Source organism: Phalaenopsis equestris, unplaced genomic scaffold, assembly GCF_001263595.1.
Source record: "Phalaenopsis equestris unplaced genomic scaffold, ASM126359v1 Scaffold000188, whole genome shotgun sequence".
NCBI lineage: Eukaryota > Viridiplantae > Streptophyta > Magnoliopsida > Asparagales > Orchidaceae > Phalaenopsis > Phalaenopsis equestris.
Genome location: NW_018164630.1, coordinates 856189 through 870224, shown reverse-complemented (window position 1 = coordinate 870224; position 14036 = coordinate 856189). Strand labels below are relative to the sequence as shown.

At 31.9% G+C, this 14036-nt stretch overlaps 1 protein-coding gene across 4 annotated transcripts in view; it reads left to right on the top strand.

Annotated features, from left to right (window-relative positions):
* The window catches only part of LOC110022384 (probable inactive DNA (cytosine-5)-methyltransferase DRM3), a 61304-nt gene that overhangs the window by 18994 nt on the left and 28274 nt on the right, over positions 1–14036 (top strand). For all 4 annotated transcript variants that reach the window (XM_020721293.1, XM_020721292.1, XM_020721291.1 and 1 more), the window contains exons 7-8: positions 3437–3547; positions 9809–9908. In XM_020721293.1, the coding sequence (XP_020576952.1) occupies positions 3437–3547; positions 9809–9908 (211 nt within the window). The remainder of the gene's footprint in view (positions 1–3436; positions 3548–9808; positions 9909–14036) is intronic.

The window sequence follows — 14036 nt, the reverse complement described above, 5'->3', positions numbered from 1 at the left end:
GGGCGGCTTCGCCTTCTGTGAGCAGGGAGCGTATTCTTTTCTTCTTTGGCCCGATTCGAGTGCCGTGGACTGTTGGGAGTGGTCTTCTTTCTCTTCTCCTCTATTCTCTACCTATAAACACAGTTTCTTTTGAGATTTTTGGGGTTGTTGAAGAAAAATTTGCAAGAGAGGTGAAGTAGAAATTTTGGCTGTGAAGGGATTGGAAACGGAATTTCGGTGAGAACATTTCTTTGAGGTGAATTCTTGTGTTGCAGTGCTTTACTTTGGCATTATAGAGGTACCCCTTCTGTCCCCCTCTTCTTCGGTGTCCTGTTTCCTTTTGGTTTTCCTCTCTGCTGAGCCTTTGAGCTTAGCTCTGTTGGATGATACAACATGCTAATTTATTTTACTTTGACATATTATTGAGATATTCACTTCAGATGCATTTAAAAATGGAAATGTGGGCATGTCCTAAGAGCTAAACTTGGTTACTTGCTTAAACTTGGTTACTTGCTTAAACTTACTTGCTTAAACTAGGGAGACTATGACATCTTTATGATTATTGTGGCATGTTTAGGTTGGAAACACTTAGGAGGTTAAGACATGACTTTGGAATAATTTTTGCTTTTCTTGCAAGCATGTTAGGATGAGTATTATGAAACTTTTCACTTATTTTCATTTAGCATGATATATTGGAGAAGTTTTTTGGCCTTGCATGAATGCTAGGGAGTTCATTTTACTGTTTTATGCATGTTTGGTGGCTCGGTTTTGGCTTCCTGTGGCTTCCCCTGACTTGAAATGTATGCTATGAGAAAATTTATTCAACTTGGAAAGTGTTGTAGCTTATTTTGAGGGTTTGGTTTAGCTCCTCGTGAATTTCCTCCCCTGTTCAAATATTTGTTTGAATAATTTCATGCTTGGGATGTTTAGACATGCAGGTTGTTCTTTGGGCTTGAAATGGCTAGATCTTTAATGTCGTATGGCTTGGTTTTAGTCCCTGCTGGGCTCGGTTTTGGCTAGGTTTGGAAGCTTGGTTTTGGTTTGAAATGACTAGAACTTTAATTTTTATGAAATCCTGAAGTTTCATATTGCTGGGCTTGGTTTTAATCTTGTTGGGCCCGGTTTTGGCTTTTAGTCCCAGCTGGGCTCGACTTTGGCTTGATTTGGAGTCACGGTTTTGGGTTTAAAATGGTTGAATCTTTAATGCTTTATGAGAGTCTGGATTTTAATATTGTTTGGGCTCGGTTTTGGGCCTTGAATGACTCGGTTTGGTTTTAGTTAGGGGCTGTGTTTGTTTTGTTTGGCCTCTGCTGGGCTCGGTTTGGTTTTAGTTAGGGGCTGTGTTTGTTTTGTTTGGCCTCTGCTGGGCTCGGTTTGGTTTTAGTTAGGGGCTGTGTTTGTTTTGTTTGGCCCCTGCTGGGCTCGGTTTGGCTTTAGTTGGGGGGGGGGGGGGGCTTTGTTTGGGCTTTGTTTGACCCTTACCCAAGGGATGATTTGGAGGTGTTTTTGCTGTCTTTGGTCCCTACCTGAGAGATGACTTGGTTCTTTTTGATTCTTGGTGGTTTCGGCTCTTACCCGAGAACCTGTTTTGGATGTGCTGTGTTGTCTCCATTCGAAGGCTGATATTTGATTTTGATGGATTGATTTGGCAGTTTATGAGGCCGCAATGTGATGTTTGCTTGGTGCCTAGTCGTGGGTTTGTGATGTGATTGAATCAGCCTCCCCTTTTGGTCCTTACCCGTGAGGCCTATTGTAGGTTATTGGGTGTGATTTGGTCGTTCTTGCTAAGCTTGATTGGCTTGAATGTTGTGGATGAATCAAGTTTGTCATCCCAAAAATTATAATTACTTTAGTTATCCTTTCGTGTTTGTCAAGGAAGCATAGTCGCCTTTAGTGGTCCTTTTGTTTGCTTTAGACGTGAGCCCCTTTGTGCTCTGGGTGGCTGTAGTCGTGGGCCTTACTTGTGCTTTGGATGGCCTCTGGTCGTGGGCTTTTGCAGCTGCTCTTTGCTGCCTTAAATCGTGAGCTTTAATAGTTCTTTTCGGGGCCTTTTGTTGCCTTAATTGTAAGCCTTACTTGTTGTCTTTTAGACTGCCTTTGGTTATGGTCTGGGTAGCTGTTCCTCGCTCTAGCCGTGAACCCCTTTTGTCCCCGTTCCTGGCTTTGGCCGAGAGCCTTGTTGGTTGTTTCCTCTTCTCTGCTGACCCTGGCCGTGAGTATTTATGTGGTTTTATGGACAAATTTTGTGCTTATTTAATGCATGAGGTTATCTACTAATTTGAAAGTCGGAGAATTTTGATTTCGTTATAAGTTTGAAAATATTAATGGTGGTTTCCCCGAGGTCACTTTCTTTTGAAGTTTGGGAGATTTTAAACCTCATCTTGGAAAAACACTTGGTGGACTTGATCAATCCTATGTCTTTGGGGTTTGGGAAAATTAGCGCGAAGTGACCATTTATGTTTGTTAGGAAAGACCTTGGGCCCTACTTTTCCAGGTCTTTTCGATACGAGTTTTTGAGAACTGATCCAATCTCCTTTTCGTCCATATTTTTGTTCTTTTCTTTCCTTGCTTCTTGGTTCGATTTTCGATACTTATGCCTGATGCATAAGTGTCCACGTATAGCCTTTTGCTATACGTGAAACCATCAAGCAAGGTCGCAAGTAGTCGTTTTGGGGCGTACGGTGTTGATGATAAAGACACACCGAAGATAGAGCAGAAAGATGCCCAGGATTATGAAGTCGTTTTGGAGGGTTGTCGGATAAAATGAGGAAGCGTGAAATGACTTTTTTTGCACATGTAAGATAGAAATATTGTGAAAACACCAATATATGCATGGTAGAGCTAATTTGTTAGGATTATGAAGGAGGTCTATCAGGTTAGCAGTTTTTATTGGAAAAGTTAGCTCAACTGAAGTAATAAGAGAAATGTAGTCTTAACATAAAGATGCAAATTTAAACCTCTTGTGCTGTGCTGCAGAGGCGTGAGAATTTTGGAAGTTGAGAGTGCTCTGAAATATTAAAAAAAAAAACATCTTTTGAAATGACATTAAACTGAAAAATAAATCTAGCTGTTCCCCAAAATTCTTACTAAGTTCATTTACTCTTCAAAAATATATTTCTTCTCGAGTAAATCTGTTTTTTATTTTTAGTGCAAAGGAAAGATATGGTGGTTCTTGATTGTGCACTGCAATGTGTCCTCATGCAAGCATAATTTTACTCATATCAACTGTGATTTCTTGTTCATCTCAACACAGGCACATGGTACTATGATATGCCAAGTCATATGGAACTTGATAAATGCTATTTTATTACTTTAAGTCTTATAATTTAAGCTTCTTTTGCACTTAAATTTTAATTATATCTTGCAGTTTAAATGTTTTGGTTAATTTGTATGTTGTGAGGATTTTAGGAACGTTTTTTCGTAAACTAAATTCTGCGTAATTGCTTGTAACTATCAGGTTCATTCAAAATCAAGTCCAGCATCAGTGTCTTTATCTGAATATTCTAGAACTATTAAAGAAGAAGAAAGTTCTTTCGAGTTTTTATCAGATGATTATCTGGATGAGAAGGTGATTATCTTGCTTCCAACATTTATTTGTTTTTTCTTTATTCTCGGTGATTATTATTTATCGTGTCACTTCCAACTATTTGTTACATTGTTGTGAAGGAGTGGAGGAGAAAATATTATGTTCGGAGTTTTGATGTAGATTTACGTACGGTCTCTAATAGCGTTAAGACACGGGACCATTCAATTGGACCCATATATGATATCATAAAAAGGTATATTTAGTGATGCCCGGATCCGACCTGATACGAGCTCGAAATAAGGAAAAATAATCTATTCAAATACCCGTGCACGCACATGCCCGTCTTCGTTTCCTTTTTATCACTTAGGGTTTTCTGTTTAGGATTTTCCGATTATGTTCTTTCAGTTTCCGAAGGAGTAGCAGAGCAATCGTTAAGGTACTTCAATCAATCTTTTATAAAGATTTCCAACGAGCTTATAGTTTTCTGCTAAACTCAGGGAGTTGTTTCTTTCACAGGATTTAGGATTTTCCAGTGGCAGCTAAGCGATATTGGAGAAGCGAACCAAAAAAATAAAAAAGAGAAAATGAAGGCAAGAAAAAAAAAACAATAAAAAACAAAATAGGTAACTAATATGATGTGCAGATGAGCGTATTGATTGAATTTTCATATTTAAAGCTTATGTAGTATTTTTTTTTTTGTAGTTTGAATCAATATATGCTGATATTATAAGTTTAATTGTTCAATTCACTATTATTTTATTCAATTCCTCTCGACGAAACAAAATTAGTGTCAAATGGTGCATTATATAATATTCATCTTTGCATCATATATAATCATAGTTTATTGTTAAGAATAATTTATTTGATATGATAAGCCTTAGTTGTTTCATATAATAATGTTTTATTTATTTATTTATTTTTTGTGATAAAACTTAATGAGTGTACGGATGATGTATAGATGAGTATATCGGTCCTTATCTCTTGTTTCATTAATTTGTAATTATGTTTTATTATTGTAAATAATGCATTTTAATGTGATAATTTTTGTTTGATTCATTTTTTTTTTATTTAAATCGTCTAGACAAAATAGAATGGGTGTGCAGATGAGTGTATTACATGATTACCTGTGTTTAGATAATATGTAATCATGTTTTATTATTCAAAATAATGTATTTGTTGTGACATATTTTTTTGTTCAATGTATTATAGTTTTATTCAATTTCTCTTGATAAATTAAAATTGATGTAGAGGTGGGTGTATTGATTCACATCTCATATTTTAAATAATATGTAATGATGTTTTATAATTGAAAAAAATAATTTTTGAAGTGATAAACTTCATTTATTTCATGTTTTTATTATTTATTCAATTTTTTTTGGCAAAGTAGAATGGTTTTACAAATGTATTTTTATGATTACTTATGTTTAAACAATATGTAATCATGTTTAATTATTAAAAAAATATATTTGAATGTGATAAGCTTTATTTGTTCAATATTTTGTTTATATAACTTTTTTTTTATAAAATAGAATAAGTGCACAGATGAGTGTTTTGTACAATAATTCTTGTTTAAAATATGTTTAACCATATTTTATTGTTGGAAAGAATCTATTTTGATACAATAAGCTTTGTTTGTTTCATGTACTGATATTTTATTCTTTTCAAAATAGAATGAGTGTGCAGATGATGTATTGCTTCATCTCATGTCTAAATAATATGTAATCATATTTTATTATTGAAATAATGTATTTTGATTTGATCAGTTTCATTTTGTTTTTTTTTGTTTATTCAATTACTCCTTGCAAATTAGATTGTGTCTATAGGTGGATGTACATATGAATGTCATGATTACTCATGTTTAAACCATATGTAATCATTTTTTGTTGTTGGAAAATTCTTCATTTATCCCATTTATTTTTATATTATTCAATTTCAAAAGTTAGTATTTAGGTCAGATTTCATTTACTATTACTTACAAGTAGGTTCACTTAATATTGGCTGTTTTTTTGTAGGGAAATGACTTCAAAATGATTTCCAGTAGATGTAGGCCTTCAACAATCAGTATTGTATGTGATTCTATTATTCAACACTTGAATGAAGAAATTATGAAATTTATAAAAGATTTAAATATATATTATTTTATTAAGATGTCTGCATACCGTAGATTCCGAGTTGTTGGTATATTAAAGATAAGGACTTTAATATTGATGAGAAATATTTAAGCTTCACTATCAACTCAGTTTCTTTGATTATATGTATGCCCTACAGAGGTGAAGTTATATCAGAGATGTTTTCTTTATGAAGTATTAGTTCAATACAAATGAAAAATAAAATGAAGAAGGTTGATTTTGTGAGGTCCGTCGCCACCTTTCCCAAAATGTATTTAATGTTATTGTTGTCAAACTTTTTCTTTTCATCAAATAATTACACTGGTCAAGTCGTCTCTGCAATTATGTTGAGAATGTATTTTGATTCTTTTCATACAATTGACTAAATGCACTATTTAATTTGTTTGTTGATCAAATTCATGTAGTCACTCAAAAAATAAGACAAAAACTGTCACTTGGATATATGATTGGCTCTGTCGCTCTCTTAAAGATTAGAATGTGATATATATCAATCAACTTATATTTTTTTAGACATCTAATCTAACATTTATTTTACAGATAGGGTTTTTTGAACATACTTCAATTCTGGCTCTCATCTTATCTGATGTAATGACTCATTTGATGAGATGGTCAAAATTGGAACATGTAGCACAAAATCATTTGTTAATTCATTTTCTAAATTACAAGCATAATTTATAACAAAACATGTCAATAATTTATGCAATAATTAAATTACATTATATTTTCATGCAAAACATGCTAATTGATTGATTGATTAGGCATAATAGATAAAGAACTACTTCAGCTTGCTTTTGCAACTTGTGATCTCCAAGTTTGAGTTGCAGTCCTCGTACTCTCCAATCTACAAACACTTTATCCCAAAATTTATCTCCTACATATTGTATTGTAGTGAACCATCTATTTTTGCATGTTTTTCGTCACTAGCAACTTTTGAAACACACAAAAGCATTGCACAAATTATTCATTTTATTAAAAGCTTTCAGATGAAATTTTTTGAAATCGATGCCTCAATGTATAGTAAAATAAGTGAGCTAGATGCGAGATTAAAAATGCCGAAAAAAATCTATTTACAAATATTTATTGAGCATTATTGTACGAGGGGTGAAGGCAAGACAAGTTAGAAAAAAAAATCATTCAGACTTCCAATACTTAGTTTATGAATTTAAGAAAATGAGAAAAAATAGTCCTCTGAAGTTAAACAAATAGAACATATGTAACCTATCCTTTCCTCACCAGGCTTAGCTTCAACCCATACATTCTTCTCTTTAATGGCTTTAACATTAGTGGACTTTATTTTTCTCATTTTCTTGAACTCATAAACAGTGTACTCAGAGCCTAAATGACTTTTTTTTAGCTTGCCATGCTTTGCCTTCACTCCTCGTAAATTGCTTCTCAATAAAGATTTGAAAATTGATTTTTTTTTTGTGGCATTCCATCAATAATCTTTAATCTCACATGTAACTCTCTTATTTTACTCCACGAGGAAGCTTCAAAATTCAAAGAATTTATTCACAACTTTCAAAGAAATAAATAATTTATGTACTGTTTTTGTGTGTTTTAAAAGTTATTGATGATGAAAGACGTATATAAATAGCTGGTTCACTAAAATATGTAGTGGGAAGTGTTTGGGTGAGCTGTTAGCAGAATTGAGAGTACAAGAACGAGCTAGACTTGGAGCATCGCAAATTGTAGGAGCAAGTAGAAATAGCTCTTTATTTGTTATGTCCTTGAAAGTATCAGAAATCTACCGTAACTAGTTAATCAATTAACATGGTATGCATCTAAATGTAATGTAATTATTGTATAAATTATTGATATGTTTTGTTACCTGTTCTACATGTAATTTAGAAAATAAATTAATACTTGATTTTAGGCTCTATATTTCAGATTTCGATCACTTCATCATACAAGATTTTGCATCAGGTAAGTTTGGAGTTAGAATAAAAATATGCTTATAAAATCATATCCGCAAGAAAGAAAAAATGTAATTTAGAAAATAAATTAATACATGATTTTAGGCTCTATATTTCAGATTTCGATCACCTCATCATACAAGATTTTGCATAAGGTAAGTTTGGAGTTAAAATAAAAATATGCTTATAAAATCATATCTGCAAAAAAGAAAAAATATGTTAGATTAAATCTCTAAAAAAATATAAGCTAGTTAATATATAGCACGTTAATCATTAGCATATTGCTAAAACCACTTATATATCCAAGTGAGTTTTGTCTTATTTTTCAAGTGACTACATGAATTTGATTGACAAGCAAATTATATAAGTCGTATTGTCAATTTTATGAAGATGATCTATGTATAGTTTTAGCTAGTAATAGATACCATTTTACATAATGTAATTGTTGGATAGGTAGAACAAGTTTGACAACAAAAAATTTAGGTATAATTTGAGAAAACTTGAAGCAGACTCCCAAAATTTACCTTCATTGTTTTATTCTTCAGTTGTATTTGCCTAATATCTGATAGTGGAGACTTCTCTCATATAACAACTTCACTTATGTTGGACATGCCTATAATCAAGATAATTTAGTCGGAAGTGAAGCTAAGTATTTTTTACCAATATTAAAAACTCTCATCTCAATGTCCTAGCAACTCAGAATCTGTATTATAAGAGTATTTTTTTTGTTAATATACAAGCATTTTATAAAATTGGTATATGCTTAATTTTTTGTAAGGTATATACTTTCTTCAATCATGTGCTAAATGAAATCACACACAACTCTAACTGTTGAATACCTGTATTTATACGTAATTATTCTTGAAGCCATTTCTCTACAAAAAGAGTAATATTAAGTGAACATGAGTGATAGTGAAATACGGTTTCTAATTTGCTAAGAAGAATTAAATAAACTATAAAACATAGAACAAATGAATTTTTATCACATCAATATATATTATTTTTAATAATAAAATGTGATGATATATTGTTTAAACATGAGATATGAATCAATATACTCATATGTACTTTCATTTTTATTTGACAAAAAATTTTGAATAAAATAACAATACATGAAACAAATAAAGCTTATCATGACAAAATTTATTATTTTTCAACGATAAAATATGATTACATATTATTTAAACATGAGTAATCAGACAAGACACCCATTTGTACACTAATTCTATTTTGCATAGAGTACTTGAATAAACAGTAAAACATTTAACAAATGAAGCATACATCATTTTCGATGATAAAACACGTTTACATATGGTTTAAACAAAAAATATAGACCGATAGACCCATTTTGTTTTGTCCAAAAATAAATAAAATAGTAAGACATGGAATAAATAAAGCTTATAATATGACAGATTGTTCTTAACAATAAAACATGATTATATATGATTTAAGCATGAGTAATCATCTAATACACCCATTTGTACACCCATTTTATTTTGTCGAGTGGAGTTCAGTGAAATAGTAATAAATTGAATAAATTAAGCTTCTAATATCAAAATTCATTAATTCAAACTACAAAACATGATTATATATGTTTTAAACATGATAAATCAATCAATACACCAATTTTTATGCTTCTTTTTTGCATATTTATCTTGAAATTATTTTGTTATTTGTTGTTTGGCTTTTTGCCTTTATTTCTTTTTTTTTTTTTTTTAGTTTGCTTGGTTCGCTTCTCAAATGTCCCTTAAAATATCTTGCGTTGCCTTTTCATCAAACCAAACAACCCCCAACTGTCTTCTAAATGCTTATTCACAATTTTGTTTTTCAAGAATTTATAGTTTAATCTAATTTTTGGTGTTAGTAAAAAGTGGAGTTGGATTACAATTTAATTATATCAACTTTGATTTCCATTCACCACTTTTTCTCGCTCCTTAAACCTAACATCTTCATTTATAATATTTTTCATTTTCTTATATTCATTGATCTGTATGGACGGATAATTTTTGAATCAAAATTGCTATCATTTATCCCAGTTGTATTCAATTCGACTACTTGATTGATGTTTTATTGCATAGTCATTAACAGCCTTTATTATTGGTGGAATGTTGTTTTACCTCTTTATCTTGCAGTTTCTTTCCAGTTTTTTTGCCATGGTCATTATTGTTTTATTTGGCTGAATTTTTTATGAGCCATGTTTGTTGGATATGTCCATTTTGATTTGTTTCATTTTAATTGCGCCATTCTAATAATTTTCACAGGATGATGATTCCGACTCACATATTGATATGGAGAAGAGATCTTATTTATTGATGATGGATTTTACACAGAAAGAGATAGATTTGGCTATAACTCGCCTAGGTATACAACACTTTTCTTTGAGCTTCTGTGGCTTTTTTTAAAGGAAAAAAAATTTCATCATGGTTTAGGACAAAAATGGTCATTAGATTTCTTTCCATATGAATTTAAAAGCAAGTGTCTATTTAGTTTTTGACACGTTTTAATTAGAAAGCGAGGACACGTTATTCCTTGTCTTATTGGTCTAAAGTATTTTTAGTTAAGCATTGAAGATCCTATATAGATCCTATATATATTAAGATGATTACTCATGTGCAACCGTTATTCATTGTCTTATTGATATAGCAGCAAAGTGTGCAACTGTGATTGTTCTTTTGAGGGGTTTGTCATTGTCATTAGATAGGGGCGAAAGAGGGAACGATGATGTCCTTGCACAACTTCCTCACGGTTTCGTCGATGTTGTTCTCGAGTAAGCACGGAAAAAGGAAAAACAATGACTCTGGTCGAAACTTCTGCACGGTTTCGCCGTCGAAGGCTCTGGATTTGCTTCCACATCAACAACCTTGTTAGGCTTATCACGACATCAAGGACTTCGGTTCTTCTGTGTCAGATTTTTCTTCTACAGGTTTCTTTGTCGATGGATCCTTCTCTGTCAACTTCTCCTCTAATCTACTCTTAAGCAACAAATTAGCTTGCAACCAAAATTGACTTGTGGTTTTGTCTCATTCTCTTCTCTTCTCTAATGATGTTGTAGAAGTTAATGATGACTGGCTCTCAAAGAAATCCTATCTTTTCTATTAGTTCCAGTAGTTTCAAAACCTCTTCACCTTATCCATGGTAGTGGAAGCATTACCAAAAATCATGGCATATGAAGGAGAAACGTTTGAAGCTTTATGGTAAACCTTTGAATGAGAAATCAAAATTCAAATGAGAAGATGGGCACTGTCGAGAAAACTAATGAGCCTTCTACAAACTTGGATGCAAACCCTAACCATTTCACCAAGGAATAACTAGAGCACCTGAAAATATTATTTCAACTTCTAAAATTATCCAGCTCCATCTTACTTATTAGTAAAAAAAGAGTAATTCTCTAGCTACCGTGTTAAGTGTTATTCCTAATTCTATTCATTTTTGGACAATTTATTTTGGTACAACTGATCATATGGCTGGTTGCTCTAAATTTTTTTTTCTTACAGACCTTGTGTAGACAAAAAAAAAATGTTAAGATTGCTTATTGTTCCCTTTTAGTAATTATCGGGATAAGAACTGTCAGACTACTCTGCTGTTTAAGGTTGTCAAGAAAGTTTGTTGCTCTCGAACGGCTTATGTTCGGCTTGTTAATTAGCTATTATTCGATTCGTTTGTTAAGCAAACGAGCCGAACACAAATATTTTTTTCGAGTTCGATTTAAAATTGAGTCGAACATGAGCAAAATTTTGTTCGTTTATGGTCGGCCCATTTTGACTTGAAATAATTTAATAATTAATAATAATATTTATTTATATTCTTTTTATATTAATTTTTATATGTATTTAAAAATGTTTAATTTTATTATTTTTAAAATTATTTGGGTGGTATATTTATAAACATATAAGTTTAGGTGTTAGATATATAAATACATAGAATTTGGGTTGTAGTTATGTAAATGCCCCAAAAACAACTCTAAGGGGTCGTTTGGTTGAGTGAATTAGTGATGTATTGTAAATACTTTGTAAGGTTTGAGAAAATTCTGTGTTTGGTATAAAAATTTACAAATATAATGTAGGTTCAATGCATTTGACGTAGTTCATTTTAGCTGAATTTTGATTCGACCAAATTTTGAATTGGATCATTCATCTAAAATGTTATAGGCAAGCCGTCGCCGCCGCCACCGCCACCTCATGCCCATCGCTGCCACCTGCTTGCCACTGCCGCTCGCTGTCGCCGCTGCTTGCCTGTCGCTTTTGCGCACCGCCGCCCCGCTTTCCTGCTCGCTAGCTACCGACATCGCCTCCCTCCACCGTCACTACCTCCACATTCGTCGTTGATGACTTCTGCCAAGTGTTGGGTACATTTCACCATCGCCGTCAACCACCCGTTGCCGCAGTCGCTGGCCGCTGCCATTTGCTTAACCGACTACTTTGTTTTCGACCTACTTCAAACTAAACAAAAAAATATAAAATCTTAAGTTTATTTTACAATGAATTAAACAACTCGAAAGTATTTCAACTATATTGTAATCATTGTACTCTGTAAATCTTTTATATTACATTTCATTTTTAGTAAACCATATGACTCCTAAATAAATTTCACTGAGTGCCTTATTGTAAATTATTGGGAGATAGATATGTAAATAAATATATAATGAGTGGTATGCATGTAAATATTCCTGCCCATTTCTACCCCGCAATCCTACCTACATTTTATTCCCACATTGGGTTGTTGGAATCTTGCTAAATTGAAAAACTCCATAAATTCTTGGAAGAGTGGTTTTATTATATAGTGCCTTGTAAATAATTAAATAAAATTTTTTTGTTTATAGAGTTTTAATTTGAGCTGACTATTTAAATAGTTAAATGAGCTGAACACAAGGCAATTCAAACAAACAAGTTTTAATAGAGTTGAACAGAACATACTATTCAAGCGCCATTTCGAACACAAGCTAAACATGAACAATAGAAAATTTGAACAAATCAAGCACGAACATGCCTTCGGCTCTCTAATCTCGGCTCTTTACACCCCTATCGTTGTTAACTTTTCACCATACACTCCATATTTTCATTTATTTTGTAACTTGTTCATTAGGAAAAATATATTTGACCATCAGTGTAAAGTTAATTGTTGCGTTTCTTATTGTGAGTTGAGATTTGATCCACTCAGAGGATGATTGATAATGTCAAGGAAAAAAACAGTCTCTTATTTTGAAGATAGACTTATCTCGAATGGATAATGCCAAAATTCTTATTTAAATTTAGTTTTTTTAAAGATAATGATATTATGTTATGATATTATAAGTTAGGATATCATAATTTTCAATATTTAAAATACTTATTTCTTAATTTTTTTTTCAAAATAAAAATATATTCTTTTTAATGTGTAGTTTGTCTGTTTGCTAAATATCATCATGCATCTTTTTCTCCCCAAACTTACAAACTAACTATATCATTTACTCTGATTCATAGTGATCTTTGATGTCTTTGTAAAACTCTTACATATTCTAAAAAATAGTTTGCAATATTTATTGATGATTACGCAACATTAAGTTAGGCTTATTTAAATAAAGAAAAATTCGAAGTGAAAGTAATTTTTAAAAACTTTTACACCATGGTCCAAACACAATTCTAAAAGCTATTCAAATATTACAAATTGATAATGATCGAAAATATTTCAAACATATTTTCGGTCAAATTTCCTTTGAAAAAGGAATAGTTCATCGAAGTTCTTGTATCAAAACTCTGTAACAAAATGTTGCGGCTGAAAAAAAAAAACACTTATTAAAAGTAGCCAGGGCATTATTATTTATCAATCACATGCCAAAGCATTTTGTTATAAATAGAACACCCAATAAGATTTAAAATTTTTGAAACACCTATTAATGTTTTTCAAAAACTTAATAAGGCGGCTCTCATCCTTTTTTTTTTTAAAGATATTTGGGTGTATTGTATTTGTTCACATTAATTGTCATTATTAAAGAAAGCTTGAATCCCAAGCCAAAAAATGTGTATTTGTTAGTTATGCTCCCACTCAAATGTGATATAAGTGTTTTGATTATATTTTTAAAAAAAGTTTGTAGTATGGATGACACATTTTTTGAGTTACAACTTTTTTTTGACTCATCTTCAAGGGGGCAAAACAAAGATTTGACTGATGTTCTTCAGAACTTTTTCCAAATAGATGATTTACAAAATAATCTCTACCTAATCTTTATTGTTCAAATTGAAAATCCAAACTATATTATATTAGGGGAAAGTGAGAGAGTATTTTAAATATCGAAGACAATTCAGGCCTTCTTATGGTGACATCTCATGATGTTCATGATCCTAGCGACTAACAAAGGAGAACATAAAAAAGAACCATGACATTGATATTATTTAATACTTTCTACTCGTGCCTTAGGGCAACTCAAATGAAAGGGTCTATAAATCCTTTGCACTACCCTTCATGTAATGTCTTCACCAAGCCTTTACCTCATTTTTCAGTCCACTTCATCTT